The following is a 16,431-nucleotide window of genomic DNA, read 5'->3' as shown; positions in this document are numbered from 1 at the left end:
ATGGAGGAAAATATTCTTGATTTTGTCATCAAAGAAGGAAGGAGAGCAGATTCTATGACCTGACTAATAAATCTTTGTAGGAATTTGTGTGGCTGCATTAACACAACAAAAAGGACTCCTGTATTAGCACAAGCTTTTATAATGGCTTTATCTTCTTCTTTCCTGTTCCAAGCTAATTCCTGAAAGCCTTCTTCTAATCCCCCATTTTGCTCATCCAGCCTGGACTTCTTAGAATGGCAACGGGGGTTTTTTTCTTCAGTTTTAATCTACAAATGACAGCTCTTAAAGCTAATAACTGTAGCTGTGGCACGCACAAAAATGAAAAACGGCCATCAAGAAAACAAGATGTGTGTTTTTTGAAAACACCACTACCAGGGGTTAAGGGAAATTTGCAGCTGGAACAAATACAGCACTCGTCTAACTTCCTCAATAACTCTGCCGAGGGAGCGGGCAGTTGCCAGACTGAGGAAGCGTGGTTAGCCATCGAGTCTTTGAGTGCAGCTCCGTTTCCCCCTCAAACCCATGGAATTTATATTAACCTTCAGCTTTTCTTAGCTGGTGGGAATTTTTTTTTTTTTTTTAATTTGCTTGGGTAAGAGCCTCACTTTTGTTACTTTGGTTCACAGGAGGAGTGGAGGAGATGGTTCTGCTCCTCACGCTGCGCTTTTGCTGGCAGAAGGCCAGCGATGTTAAATGAATAATTTTTGGCAGTGATAAGGAGAGAAAGGTTGAGGCTGCCAAGTACAGAGTCACAGATGTCTGAAGGCTTGGTTTTGGGAAGGGCAGGCTTGAGAGATCCTAGCTCACTGGGTTGTCTCCAGTCCCATCAGAGATGGAGGCAGGAGGAAGTACCCCATGTGCCTTTAGCATCTTGTACATGGGTGTAAATGGAGCAGGCGGAGAGCAGTATCACAGAATCATGGGATGTCTTGGGTTGGAAGGAACTTTAGACACCATGTCATCCTACCCCCTGGCATGGGCACCTTCCACTAGCCCAGGTTGCTCCAAACCCCATCCAACCTGGCCTGGAACACTTCCAGGGATGGGGCAGCCACAGCTTCTCCAGACAACCTGTACCAGGGCCTTTCCACCCTCACAAAGAAAGAAATCCTTCCTAATATCTTGCTTAAATACACCCTTCTTCGGCTGTGTTTGAATTTCAGTTAGGATCTCTAAAACCACTTTCAGTGAGATACTTGTCTACCTAAATTAAGGCCACAGGAGATCTCCCTAGGTGAGCATGGAGTGTAGCTTGGGAGATCTTATATTGCGTTGTAGGGCTCCTGTAGGGTCCCTCTGTGATTTCAGAGACGCTTTGGAGGCAGAGAATCTGTAGGATGCTTGTGGCTGTGGTGCTGATGGTGGTGGGCTGAAGTCCTGGGAAGAGAAGGGAGCTGGCTGAATGGACATGGGGGATGTGCTGGTTGCCAAAATTACCATCTCTGTGGTGGCAAGCAGTTTGATGTCTCCTTCTTAGTAATCACTAAGTGCATCTGCAGTTTTCCTGTCATCCCATTCTGCTCATTGCCCATTCCAATCTTGGGGGCCACTATCTCAGACCCTTTCCAGCTTCTGGAGCTGAACCCATCACAGGCCCAATTCTGCCAGCTACAGTGGCATCAAGGAGATTAGAAAGCAGCTGAAAAAACTTTAGTGAGGAGGGGCAACATGACCCAAGACATCCCAGTAAGCAATGTCTTTGATGTTGGTCACTTGACATATGAAAACATAACCAGGAGTTGTGTCACTTCTTCAGTTCTGGTGCTGATTCTTACGGAATCATAGAATGGTTTAGGTTGGAAAAGACCTCTCTAAGATCATCAAGCCATACCATTCCCCCAGCACTGCCAAGGCCACCACCGACCCATGTCCCCAAGTGCCACATCCACACAGCTTTTAAACCCCTCCAAAGGTGAGGAGTCCACCACTGCCCTGGGCAAACTGCTTCATTGTTTAGCAACCTTTTCTGTGCTGAAATTTTCTCATAATAGTATCATTTTCTCATAATAATATCGAAACTCAACCTAATGTTTTCTGTCCCCACTTGGATCTGATGAAACACCTGAAGGTGCATCCTTGTGACCAGTATGAAATTAATTAAAGAGCCTTCACCCAGCGCCTGGTAGCCATCACAAAAGCAGCTGTAAGTTATGCTTTCTCTGGCAGGAAAGCAGATGTAGGAATGGTGCCACAGTCTTTGGAGATGTCATGTTGGAGATTTAGGCTTTCCAAGACTCAGGAAAACAGATATGACCGTCCTGCTCCCTGTCGTCTGTCAGCTTTGGATAGAAAGCAGTTTTTGAGGATTCTTTGCTTGGTGGAAGTGCCAGATCCATTTCCAGTGTCACATTTGGACACTGCTGTAAAGCAGCTACAAACATGCCTTTCTTATCTCCATTTTACAAAGTAGCCTGTGGTTAACGGGGGTTTGCAGAAGGTTAGTGGAAAGCCACCAGTGTAATTAAGATGTGATGGGTTATTATTGATACTCTGTGGCAAGTGCATCATGTTTTCTGAGCTTTTCCCTGCCTTAAAGCCCATTACAGCAGGAGGAATCCTAGATCCTCAATGTGTAACTGCAAGATCCTGGGCGGGATCAGACAGATTTTCAAGGAGCTGTTTCTTCTCCCTGGGTACAAACTGCCAGTAAACTGGCAAGGAGCAAGTCAGACCCTTGTGTTGCATAGCCCACACTCCCATGAAGGACTGGGACTTTTCAAAGGGAAGAGGAGGGCTTTTGTAGGATTAAATTGGCATGTACACATTGAGATGTTTTCCAAGTGAGGGTGACCGAGACATGGGATCTTCACATGATCTCTCTGGGCTGAACTAGACTAAGCAGCAGCTTCAGAGAGTGGAAGAGACATCTCTTGGTGGCACAGTCATGAGGAAAAGGCATTGGCTCTTAAGCCAACTGCAGATAGAATATCTGTTGTGTGAGAATGTTTCCAGCGCACCACAAGGGACTTGGGAAAGGAAAGGACCATGCTTCACCCATGAGGGTCTGTCAGAAATGTCCACTGGAGGGACTGCCACTACCATGATCATATTCAAGTTGATGCCAAAATTCCCTTTTACTTTGATAATGCAGCATATGGATCACAGGGATATGGATCATGTTAAAACAAAAAAAAAAAAAACCTTGTTGAATTATAAACTATTGCTTGCAGTCTTATGGTGTTGAAAAACTTCATGCACTTGGAAGGGGTCCAGCAGGAAGTGCCACAGACTGAAAAGGTTCTCCTACTGCCTCTGGTTCTACCCATAGTGAAAGAAAATAGAAGCCACCTGCTGTGTGTAAGACTGTGAAGTTGTCACTTTGTAAATAAGAGGTTTCATAACTGTTGCTCTGTCCCAAATCCCAGGAGTTTACAAGATCTTGAAGCTCCTTCCGGCTGAAGTCCTGGTCTGTCCAAAAGAAGATGAGTGGAAGCCTGGTTCTGGGGGATTGCATAGATGGACATGGAAAACATACCTTATTTTAATAGTAATGGTGAAATAGAAATATTCTTGGATGTAGCCCTTATCACCTGGGAGCAAAACTGAGGGTCAGGCACACCTGGCCAGAGGAGGCTGTACCAACACTGGGGATAACACAGAAAGGTTCTTGCTTAGAGGTTCCTAAACTCCCTGAGGCCTATCAGATGTGTTTATAGGTCACCTTAAGAATTTATCCCAGTTCTGCCTGCATGTCTCCTCCTTGTGTCACCATCCACCACAATGGAACAGTGGGGAGGTGTTGAGGGACCTCCTGCCATCCCACCTCACTTCATCTCAGCTGGAGAGACGTGGTCAAACAGCATGCTGAGCTGCACAAATAGGGGTGGTGGGCTTTGAAGAGCACAAGGGACAGGAAAAAACAGACTGGGGCACATAGAAAATACAGAGGAAATGTATATTTTAAAGAAAAGAGAGGTCCCAGAGGCACTGAAATAGCTCAAATTATAAATATTCCGATAACAACCTCAAAACACTCTTAAGGCCCAGGTAAAGCCATTCCTCCTTGACCCCCAAGCTGGTGCAAGCTAAGGAAGATGTAAGAAAAGCTTTTCAGAGCTTTGCAGCCCTTTCTCAGGATGAGCTTGGGCTACCTGGACAGACTGCAAACCAAACAGCATCTGTGGTGCCTCCCAGTCACAAGTGATGTGGGCAGTATTTATTCCCAATATTGGCTGAAAAAGTCTCCTTTTTCCAGGGAAAAGCAAACCCAGGTCATCAATGTGATTTATTTTAGTGATTCTTTAAATAATCTGCATGTAAGAACTCCAAGCAATGGTGTGGTTATAACTATACTTACTGGATAAATGTATTTATTTATGGATGGGATGCTTTACTGCTGACAGCACAGTTTGTTTTTAAGCCTGACCAGGGTAGAGGAAATACATACAAATAAACAATAAACCTAAACAACACTAAAATAACATCAGTTAAAACAATTAGAGTTACTTCCACTCGCAAAGTATTGTTCCCATTTTGCTACAACATGGGAAAAAGCTCCATTTCCTAAGTCAGCTTGTAACTGATTTGGGATTTGCGGATTCTGGTAACAAAAGGGGATTTCTTTTGTCTGTTATTTATACTCTTCCTATGGCACCGTGTGTCCGTGTCGGCGTGTCTGGAGCACCCTGTCTCAGTGCAGCAATGTCTCCAGCCTGTCCCATCTCCGTGCCTCAGCTGGGCCTGCCTGGGCTTCTCCTCCTGCCTGTCCTGCTTGTGCTGCTGTGAACTTATTTGCAGAGGCAGTTCCTCCTAGGAGACTTTGTCCTGGTTTTTAAAGTTTTATTATCTCTGAATTATGTATAATTCAGGAGCTCAGGGGCCAAGAGTTAAAAATAGACCCCGGAAAACGCGCTGTCAGTAATCAGCAGAAGGCGTCAAGGAAGGTTCAGGCCATGTTTTAATTGGGATGCTTTGCCTAATTATTCTAATGCTTTAATTGCATTTGCATCCTTCACCCCGCACAGGGAATTTCATGCCGGGTTGTGCTGCCATTCTCTGTGTGTTTTGTGCCATCCCAGAGCTGGCAGCAGAGGGCTGAGGTGGCACAGCTTAGCTGCCACCAAGTATTTTGTGCCACCGAGTATTTTCAACGTTGTCTTGCCTCTAGCTGTGTGTCTGCTCTCTGTCAGGAGCCAATAACAAACACCAAGGAGAGGTGATGGGAAAATAAGTGTCTGAATGACACTTCATTGAGTCTAGGACTGCATGTGTAGAGTCTGTGATTCACCCATCATTCTGTGAGAAGTGTACACCAGAGCATTCACACTCAGCAAGTGGGAATCCAGGACTTTGTGTCCTTGGGGCCAACAGGGGAGGGCAAAGCCCTGCAGGGAATACTGCAGGTGTTTTTAGTGATAACTCAAGAGTGATGTTTAGCCGTGACTGTCCTGGTCACAGTCACAGCCATCCCACCCTTTTCTTTGGAAAAAGTCTCCTCCACGGTGCTCATCAGTGAGGCACGTGCGCTGCAGCCACACCAACCTTTGCTGACAATCTGTGGTTTATGTTGTACACCCCAAAGATGCATTTAACCAGGAAATCCTCCAAACTGCAAGGAATTACTTAGAATCATGGAATTATTTAGAATCATAGAACCATATAACAACCTGGGCTGGAGGGGACCCACAAGGATCATTGAAGTCCAGCTCCTGGCCCTGCACAGGACATGTCTAAGAATCCCACCCTGTGCATGACAATGTTATCCAAATGTTCCTGGAGCCTTCTCTGGGGCATGTTGCACTATGCCATGACTGATCAGGCCAGCACATCCTACTGTCAACGTCCCACAGAGCATCTCTTCTCCACGACAGAACTTCTTAGATCCATGGTGGCAAAACCCAGAAAGTTGTGCTCCTTTTCCAGCTCCTGGATGGCTGGAAATTAATTTCCTTGTCAGTCCTGTAGTTGAATTTAGCCCTGGCTCTAATTATGGAGGTTGAAGAAGGTGTCCTTGGAGGCTGCCAGGACCCACATGCACTGTGTTGTGGGTGAGGAAGGATGGTAGAGTCACAGCCATCAGGTACTGCAAGGGTTTACTTGCCTTTTACCTTGTGTAGGGAGGATTTTGCAAAATTGTTCCTTAGATATTGGACACCAATTATTCAACACCAATATGCTTATTCAGAGGCAGCTGTTATTGTAAGCACCTTACAGGAAATATGAATAGCTTGCAATTTAAAGGAACAGATTTATCACTTACATTTTAACAGAGAGGAAATAATTTCTGTGTGGCTTCCTGGCAGTGTTTGGTGTCCTTCCACGGCCTCCAAACCAGGTCAAGGCTTTGGTTTGTGCCTCAGCTCTCTCCTTCCAAGATGTAAAAAATTCCCCTTGTGGCTGACAGACCAGAGCCGTGGGAATTCCTGGAAGAGAAAGAGGCAAGTGGCCCCTGAGGACAGAGCCCTGCTGAAAATGCTGACAGGACTTACGGATATTCATGTACGTGGCAGCACAATGTATCACTGAGTCATGGAATCACGGAAGGATTTGCATTGGAAGGGACCTCAAAGCTCATCTCATTCCAACTCCTGCCATGGGCTGGGATACCTTCCATTAGAGTCACCTCCAGCAGAAATGCCAGCCTTGGGAGGATAGAGGTGATGGGGGTGCTGCTTGTGGCACTTCTGCCATGTTTTTCATGTGCAAGGGGCTGGGATGGTTGTACTGAACACACACTGACACATTCAACCCCATAGGCACCATGATTATGGAACTGGCACAATAGAAGTTAAATATATTTGCAGTTCTGTGCAGTCCTGGACTTCCCTGCCTTGGACAGTCCATCCTGAAGGCAGATGAAAGCCTTGTTGCGGGGTGTTGGAATTCACTGGGTGGGTTTCTGGAACCACAACATATTTATCTTTTTACGCTCCCTCCAGCCTTTGTATTTCTGTTGTTCCCTTTGCACAGGCAGATGGGGCGTCCTCAGTGATTCCAGCCCCACCTCACCCTTCCCACTCCCCCAGAAAATAAATCCCACCCTGAACTTTGAGTGCAATAAAACTGAGTGAAACTCCCAGCTCCTACCTCAGGCCTAATAACCTGTTTGTTCTGTTCAGGCCTTCTGCAACCATTTGTTTAAGATAAGCAAGGGCGGATGTTTCTTGAGGGCACAAAAGGCTCTCAAGATAAAGCTCCTGCAGGACTGATTCTGTGCTGTGGCTGGATCATTTCCTTCTCTCATCACCTGAGCATTGTTTTTTTCCATCAGTCCAGTGCTTCTCTCAGCCTTCTGTTCACAGTCAGGGTTTCAGTGTTGCTGTTTCCTATTCAGGTGTCTTCAGCTGCCTGATGATCACAGGCTGGCGGTGTTTCTGCTGTATGGGAAAACGTCTGTGGAAGAGGCTGAGCAAGTTGTTATGAGTGAAGGCAGTTGCTCTGTGGGTTGAGGTTTCACATCTGAAAGTCAGGCTGTAAAACCACACAGATGAAGCAATGAAGCCAATCCCCTAGAAGCCCCTCGAATCTTTGTGAAATACCTACGAGGTGTTTGAGGTGGTTTGGAGGCAACAGCTGCATTTGGGAATACAGCAGTGGAGGAGAAGGAGGAGGAGGAGGGAGGGTGCAGGATGGTCCCAGACAGGACTATCCCTTTTGTAAAGCTGTTGTTTTCAGGTGCCAGAGAAGTTGCTGTGATTTGCTGCCTCAGGGTGGTCACAGAAGAATCAGTGGCAGGAAAATGCCCTGCCTCATTCCTGCTTATCAAATCGTGACTTGGGAGTGTTCATGGAGGAGAAGCTGGACCTGCCCCAGCCCTGAACCCCCCTTGCCCTGGGTTGATCCCCCAGCGTGGGCAGCAGGGGAGGGGGGATTCTGCCCCTGTGCCCCTGTGCTCAGGTGAGACCCCACCTGCAGAGCTGCCCCAGCCCTGGGCAACAACAGCACAAGGACGTGGAGCTGCTGGAGCCAGCCCAGAGGAGGCCACGCAGCTGCTGCCAGGGCTGGAGCCCCTCTGCTCTGGAGCCAGCCTGGGAGAGCTGGGGCTGCTCCCCTGCACAAGAGAAGGCTCCAGGGAGAGCTGAGAGCCCCTGGCAGGGCCTAAAGGGGCTCCAGGAGAGCTGCCCAGGGACTGGGGACAAGGCCTGCAGGGACAGCAGCCAGGCAATGGCTTCCCAGTGCCAGAGGGCAGGCCCAGCTGGGATATTGGGAAGGAATTGCTGGCTGGGAGGGTGGGCAGGCCCTGGCACAGGGTGCCCAGAGCAGCTGGGGCTGGCCCTGGATCCCTGGCAGAGTGATGGAACTAGATGGTATTTAAGGTCCCTTCCAACCCAAATCTTTCTAAGATTCTACTAATTTACTATCCCCAGTAAAACAGACAAAGCTGGTGTCCTCCTCCAACTTCTTCAGATGATCCTGCTGCAACGGGGGCATGAGAAAAATGATGACAAAGTATTTTTTGTAGCAGGGTAGTACTAAACCAAATCATTTCCCTCCTCTGTTCCTTCCCCTTTTCCTTGTGTACTTCCCAAGACAGTATCCCTCAGGTTACTGAGCTAGGGTATGGGGTGGGATCAACAGAGGGATGTTGATGAAGAGAGGCAGATATCGGTGGGGAAAGAGGTAGAGGCTCTTGGATTGCTGCAGAATGCCAGCAAGATCTTGAAAGCTTTTTATTTGTTCTTTCATTAAGCTTTGATGTAAATGTGTCTGGGGAGCAGCTATTTGGATTCCCATGGGCAGGTGGGCAGGGATGAAGCTTGACAGACACTTTCCTTAGAAAGATAAAGCACAAAATGAGTGCATGTGTCTTCAAATGTGCTGCCTGTGGCCTCTGTTTGCAGCAATTCCAGTGGATGACAGATTTCCCTAGCTGGCCATATGACAGTCACCTGAGCTTGACAGACATCACCTTGTCCAAGAGTTGTTTTCCTCAAAAAATCTAAAAATGTGTATGCACGTCACAACACAGCTGATCTCTTGGGGACTGGCCCAGAGGGCAGACCATTCCTGAACAGCCCTTCTTTTCCAGAGCTTTTGGCCCTTCTTGTTAGAGCACGCATGTTTATGATTTAAATTGGAACATCTGTGCATTAGAAGTCCCATGGGCATCTCAGGTTCTGCTCCAAGCTTCCCACCATGCAAACCACAGAGTGTTTAGCTCCAAAACTGAAAATTAGCCCTATTAGCAATCCTTCCTGTGACCATGGGCTCCTTGTGCTTTGCTTTTCCCAAACCCGTCACTTTCAGAACCAGCAGCACTGAAGTACTGGTTTGTTACCGTCTTCAGCCACCTGTGAATAAATATCAAGATAAAAATGTGGGAAAGAGACCAAATGTGATCTTGCTGTCCACTGAGGAGTTGCAAACCTGCCTATGAAAACCATGAGCACACCTGAGTTGTGTTGTTTGATTGAGTTTGATGGTGCTTCTGGCCAAAGCAGGAGAAAAACCCATCCCCCTTGCAGACCCGCTGCAGAGCAGAGGGTGGTCTTCTGCCTTGAACGACATTTTCCTTTGGCTCTGTTCAGGGATTTTGACTTCAGAAGGAGTGTGTCTGCTGAAAGATGGAAGAGCTGCATTTCAGATCCATGTTGTCCTCAGTGAGCTGAAGGCACTTCCACGGCTGTCCTGCATGACAAATGATGGACAGCAGCCTCAAGACAAGAGCTATGTTATCAAAGCTCTCACCATACCCTTGGGATTCTATCCCCACCCACCCATCACCTTTGGTCTTCTCCAGCCACTCCGCCCTACTTGCAATTTGCTGATATTTCCTTTTACATCAGCATGCTGCACAGAAAAAAAAAAAAAAAAAAAAAGTCAACTTTTCTCCCTTCCAAATTTAGCTTTGTTTAGGCACCAAAATAGACAAGAGTAGGGATTGGTGACTGTTTTTTTCCAAAACATTGTCTCACAACGAGGACTGAGGAAGGGAACTGCTCAGCTGGAGAAAGAAGATGTTTGATTTTTGTAAATGGGGACACAAAGTTCTCTGTTCAAGCACAGGCAGTGTCCAGGAGTGCTCCCTGGATTAGGAACTTATTCCAATGTAATTAATTAATCTCTCATCCCATTGATGTCAGCTGCTGGTGGGTAGAGGTCTAAGGAAGCGCAGGGGTTCTGTGCAAGGAGAACATGCAGGAATGCGCCACTTTATATATGGTTTTTAGTTGGAAAGAGGAGAAAGGCAGCTCCTGAGACTTTAATGAGGTCTTCACTTGAGGAAATTGGTCCTTGTGTGGAGCGCAGATAGTTTCATTTTTCCAAGGTAATTGTATTTACACATGTGTCTGCAATGCAGCTTAAATTCTTAAAGACACTCCAAGCCTGCTGTGGTAGTACAACATTTAGAAACAGCCTTGCTAATTATTGAACTATTTTTAGCCTCATTTCCTAAACTAGCTCTAATGGGATTGGACAATGTGTCTCCTCCTTCTCCTCCTTTTCTCATTCAGTTTGGTATCTGTTGGCCAGTTTCAAGTAGTTTTTCAAAGGAGTAGAGATCTCAGAGATACCAAGCTCCTCCTGTGCATTCAGTGAACATAAATGATTGGGAAAGTGAGTGTTGAGGAACACTCAAACCACAGCCCTCAGCAGTGAAGCAGTTTCAGTATGAGCACCCTGGTCTGGTGGTAGGTCCCTGCCTGTGGCAGGTGGGTTGGAACTGGATGGTCTTTAAGGTTCCTTCCAACCTGAACTGTTCTGGGATTCTGTGATTCTAAGCTATTACAGAATAATGGAATTCGAGAATATTCTGAGTTAGAAGCCACCTACAAGGACCATCCAGTCCAGCTCCTGGCCCTGCACAGACACCCCAACAATCCCAGCCTGGGCAGCCCTGGCAGCGCTGTCCAAAGGCTCCTGGAGCTCTGGCAGCCTCGGGAATGTCACCATTCCCTGGGGAGCCTGGGCAGTGCCAGCACCCTCTGGAGGGAAAACCTTTCCCTGATGTCCAACCTGAACCTCCCTGGCTCAGCTCCAGCCGCTCCCTGGGTGCTGTCCCTGTCACAGGGAGCAGGGATCAGAGCTGTGCCTTGGGAGGAGCTGCAGACCCCAGTGAGGTCTGGCCTCAGTCTCTTCTTCTTGAGGCTGAACAAGTGCAGTGACCTCAGCCACTTTCTCATGTGGCTCCTCCAGACCCCTCACCATCATTGTAGCTCTCCTTTGGACCTTTTCTAATAAGCTGTATGTTTTGGCTGGGTGAGTTCCTTATGGCTTGAAGTCTGGAGGAGCGAAGCTCTCCAAATGGGAAGGCTCCAGCTGCCATGGGATCTGTAGGGTTGCTGCAGCAGCAGTTTCTCCAGGCTTTTTGCAGTGGTCAGGATGGATGGTCACAAAAAACCCTGTCTGTCCTCAATTTGGTGGTGTCTTCTCTGGCCTAAATTCATCATCATCCCCAGGAACCTTTCTCCTCCATCACATCTTCTACTGGAGAAACTCAAAATACTATTATCTCAGTAACTGCTACTGAAATAAACTGTCTAAATTTCCAAAGGCTCTTCACACAGAGAGGGACTTTTTTCTGAAGTCAGTGTGTTATGTTGTCATGCCAGTGTCACAGAGCTGCTGCTGGATGAGGCATATCCCCACCCAGCCCTTGCCCTTGCCCAGGCTGCTCCCTCATGGCCCCTCACACATGGTGATTCCCAGCAGCGGCTGGAGCTCCAGGCTGAGATAGATGGTGATGGAAATAAAAGGACCAACTTTTACAGGGCTTTTATTGCCAGCTGGGGAAGGACAATACTGCATAAATAAAATTCATTATGGTTATGACAGCTTTGTGGTCCCTGGAAAATAAATAATACTTTGCACTTATGTAGGGCCTTTCATCTAGGAACCTCTAAGCTCTGTGTGAGCATTAACAAAGCTTCATCATGCCCATAGTAGGATGGTAAATACAGCAGCCCCCTTATCAGATGAACAGACCATGTTAGAGTCAGCACCTTCAGTGGAAAGAGGGCTCTGGGAAGGCAGCAGCTGGAGTTACACACAGCTCTGCCACTGCCTTGTCTTGGAATCATAGAATCCTGGATTGGTTTGAGTTGGAAGGGACTTTAAGGTCATCTCATTACAACCCCCCTGGCATGGGCAGGGACATCTTCCACTGTCCTAGGTTGCTCCAAGCTCTGTCCTACCTGGCCTTGGACATTTCCAGGGATGGGGCAGCCACAGCTTCTCAGGGCACCCTGTGCCAGGGCCTGACCACCCTCATAGTAAAGACTTCCTAATTAGTAGTAAAAAATTTCTTCCTAATATCTCATCTAAATCTACCCTTCTTCGTTTTGGGCTTGGGCACATGATTTACAACCCTTGTCAGCTCAGTTGTTTCCTGTAAGGTGGATCCCACCTGTCCTTGCTGCAGGGGTGCCATGGGCTGGCTCATTCATGGTGGGCAGGCACAGTGAGGTGCTCCTCATGTGGTTGTTCCTTCCTGGTGGAGGGCACAGCCCCATCTGACCTACCAACTGTGCTTCCTGTTGGTTTCCACGACTACCCTCAAAATGATGCTGAGCATCCTTCACAGACATTTTTTCAGCTGTGTTTTGGATAAATACAAAAAGGAAGCAGCCCAGGGAAACTGGATAGCTTAGGTGCACCAGTGTGTCATGTGTGAAGTGGGTGAATTCCTTGTCAGTTGTGTGTATGGGATTTATACATACGTGATCCAGTTTTTAGCCCTGTGTGCTTTCTCCCATACAGAAATTGCAGATTTCTGCAATTTCTTCATTCCCTGCTCCTTGCAGCAGCCCTGAGAGGGTACAACACATCTGTGGATTTTCAGACCTGCTCTTATAGGGTCTGGAACGTTGCGAGGATGTCTGGGGGGAAGCTGTTTCTTTTACCATGCTCACATGCTGGGTGTACATCTCTGTCTCACTCTCACCCCTTCCTTGCTGATGCCTCCTGGAGCTGATGGCTGCTTTTCTCTTTGTTTTACAGGGTTACCATCCGTTGCCTCATGAAGCTGAAATCGCACACACCAAAAAACTGTTCAGAAGGAGGAGAAACGACCGGAGGTAGGTGAAGCCTCTTCAGTGCCTTGTTTGTTTGTTTTTTTAATCTTCTCTTCTTTGTTGCACATTTTCCTCAACTGCTTCATGGTGAGTCTTTGGACAGTGCTGCTGTTCAGTAGTGTTAATGTATAAACTCTTATTTCAGCACTAACATCCTGAAAATATCTTGGGATGTGTCCTGTATTGATCCAGGAGTACCTTAAGGACCTTCTTTTCCCCTTGTAGTTATTCCTGCAAAGCCAGATCATCCAACTTATACTCAAAGAGACAGCTGGCAAGCTATTGTCTGTAACAGCTCAAGTCCTTGGGATTTGCTTCCTCTTTTTCTATTGAAAAGCAAAATTTGCTGAGTTTCAGGGTTACGTGGAAAGTGGGTACGGTTTGGTTAAGAGGGGGTCACAGCCAGCCTTGGGTGTCTGTGGGAAGGAGGGGATGTGCTGTGCACACAGCCAAATTCCTGTGGCATTGCTGATTTCAATCCATTGAGTTAATCAACTCAATTGGATATTTAATTGTGTAAAATGCATGTTCAATTATATGAGGGCATCTAAAGTCCTTGATGGGAATCGTGACTATGGTTAAATGTGAAAAGAAGTGAGGAATAAGGGAGTTAATTGTACATGCAGCTTTATTTCTCCTGACTTGTTCTGCTCCAGCTGAGACAAAACACCCAGGGCAATAAAGCAGCTCTAATACCATGATTTTGAAAGATGATTGAACAGGAGAAAAAGTGGCCAGTGTTTTCTCCTGGAATAAACTGTAGTCTATGCCTGAGCTGTCACAGAGGGCATTTTTGATGAAGTCCTGAAGACACCTTGGAGTGTATCCTCAAATCACTTCTTGTCTCATGAACAGCTATGATATAGCTAACTCTGTGTGGTTTGGTTTTCCTAAACTTCACTGAAGGTCCAAAAAAGAACTAAAAATAGTTTTCTCAGGCAACCTAGAAACATTCTTCTGTGGGCAGGATGATTTGTCCACAGCAAACTCTTGTTTCCTCTCTTTTTGGGGATCCGTCCTTTATAGCTGTACACAATTCAAAAGCCAGCCTAGTCTTGTGGTTTGGGTGAGTAGGAAAAGGTCTTAATTCAGCTGGGTTGCAGCCCTGTGATCACCAAAACATGGTTATAACCAGGTCTGCTGTGTTGCAAGACTGAGCTAGGTGGGCTTAACTGGAGCACTGGGGCTCCTCTGAGGAACCACAGTGGACTTTAGGGAGTTCTGCTCCCATCTCTGGTGTTCCTCTGCCATACAAAGGGTGCTTGATGCTTTGGGAGAGGAAACCCTTGGGACTGAGACGTCTTCTGCCTGAAGCCCCATGCCCAAGGCTGTGATGAGCCATGGAGCTGTGTGTTGGGTCTTCCCCCTCATCTAAAAAAACTTGCCAGTTGGAAGAATGGGAGGGAACACACCAGATGTGCATTTCTGTTTCTTTCTTTCTTTCTGGTCCCTTCAGATAAGCCATCAGCAGGCAGAAGCATTCAGCCCCCCAGGGTATCCCTGCCTCCTGCACAGATGGCAAGGAGAGATAGCAAAACAAACTGCCTTGGGCTGGGGTTGGAAGATCAAGGGGTGAGATACAGCCCTGGCCAAGTAGCACTGGGATAATGTCCTGGGAGAAGAGAAAAAAAGCCTTAAAATTCAATTGATCCGGCATCATTCCAGGGGAGACCTGGGGTCATTTCAGCCCTAAGCAGTCACAAATGAAATAAAATGGAAAGAGCAGAAGGTATGCACTTCAGCCCAATTCCTCCACATTGCTGTCAAAGCTTAGCCAGAACACCACATTTATTTCAGTTTCAAGAAGCTAAGAATCCAGAGTAGAAGGAGCTGGAGTGAAAAGGCAGTTTTTAAAGTAATTTTTTAAAAGGAAAAGGCATGGTTCCCATCCCCTTCCTTCACCTTGAAACCTCATCAGCCTCCCTCTCCCCATGCCACTTGTTTTGCTGCTGGAGGTTTTCAACACCCCCTTGTATCTGTGGTGCATTTGGGACTAGGAGGGGAGGTTTAGTCCTTTCAGTGTCACTTGAGTTGCTCCAAGAGAGCACTTGCTCCTTAAAATTGATTTCTAGCAGTGAGTTAGCTCTCAGAATGTTTATTTTGTGTGGAAAGCCTGACAGAAGTATGGAGAGAAAAGGGCAGGAATAGAGGTGGGGAAAAAAGGGAATAGGAAAAAAACCCAGATGGTATCAGAACACAGACTACAAAGCTGTTTACAGTTTATTGCAGTGCTATTATCTTAATGTCCCAGCCATTATTCTGGGGCAGAAAAGCTCCATTCCGGAGCTGGTGGAGCCACGCAGGTGACATAAAAATTCCTCAGGGTGAGGTTTTATGTTAGGCAAAACAGTCAGGAGTAATGGGCTTTTTGTTTAAAAACCTCATCTGGATATGGGGGGATCAAAATTGCAGGAGTGTGGATGGGGCATCAGGGGTAGTAAGGCTTGGGAGAAGCCTAGCAGGGCCATTTGGTGATACATGGCTTGGGAAGGGGCTGGGAAGCAGCTCTGGATGCCTGGACCCAAGGGAAGAGGGTCAGGTTTCCTGGAAAGGGATTGTTAGCAGCCAAGGATGGGAGTAGGGCTGGCATGCAGCGGGTTTGTAGGGAGAGAAGAGGTTGTCTTGCTAAGCTGGTTAAAAGCAGGTGTGGCCCCAAAGTCCTGGGCACATCTGGTCTTCATGGGGCAGCTTTTCCTCTGCTCCTGAAGCTGATGGGTCCTGAAGCAGCACCCTGAGCCCCACAAGTAATGCCTCTATGGGGTGCACGGGTTCTTCCTGCCCAGCAGTTGCCTCATCCAAGGCTGACAAATCCCCAGTGACCATGGTGGGCATCTCCTGCCAGGTGCAGGAGTCATCCTCACAAGGCCATCCAGCTTGGGTCAAGGTGTCAACCCCAGTTTGACCTCTGCTTGATGCACAGGTCCAGCTGGCCTTGCCTGGTGGTAGGTGACCTTTGGCTTGGCTGGAGCTTTTATATAACACAGCCGTTACAAAAAAAAGCACACTGGTACCCAGAAATCTGCCTTTTTCCTTTTCCAGCTGGTCTTACAAATGGTAGTGATTGCCTCCCAGAGTGTGTGTGGGCGTCTCTGGCCTCCCTGACAGTGACATTCAGATGGGGACATGTATTGGGCTAGTGAAGCACCTTTTGTTTCACATGCAGAACGACAACGCTGATGTCCGGCCCTGCTATAAATAGTGCTTGTCCCTGCTTCCTTCCTGTCACCTTTCCTCGGGAAATGTTGTCCCTGTGTTGTGGAGGAGCACAGCTCACCTACCCTGAGGTCTCTGCCACACACCTTCCACTCTCTTCAGTAGAAGCTACACCAGGGGAGTGACCCACAGCTCTCTCCTGGCATATGTGTTGTGTTTTTATGTTCATCATGTCTTTTCCATTTTTGTGGATGCCTTATCCTTCAAAGTGTTCAAGGCCACACTGGATGAGGCTCTGAATAACCTGGCCTAGTGGAAGATATCC

General features: G+C 47.3%; 1 protein-coding gene across 2 annotated transcripts in view; it reads left to right on the top strand.

The window, feature by feature from the left end:
• Positions 1-16,431, top strand: part of CTIF (cap binding complex dependent translation initiation factor) — a 147,435-nt gene that overhangs the window by 65,879 nt on the left and 65,125 nt on the right. For both annotated transcript variants that reach the window (XM_058828214.1, XM_058828213.1), the window contains exon 7: positions 12,880-12,956. In XM_058828214.1, coding sequence (XP_058684197.1) covers positions 12,880-12,956 — 77 coding nt within the window. The remainder of the gene's footprint in view (positions 1-12,879; positions 12,957-16,431) is intronic.

This window comes from Poecile atricapillus, chromosome Z (genome assembly GCF_030490865.1).
Source record: "Poecile atricapillus isolate bPoeAtr1 chromosome Z, bPoeAtr1.hap1, whole genome shotgun sequence".
Lineage (NCBI taxonomy): Eukaryota > Metazoa > Chordata > Aves > Passeriformes > Paridae > Poecile > Poecile atricapillus.
Note: the sequence above shows the minus strand (reverse complement) of the source record. Positions and strands in the feature narration are given on the sequence as shown.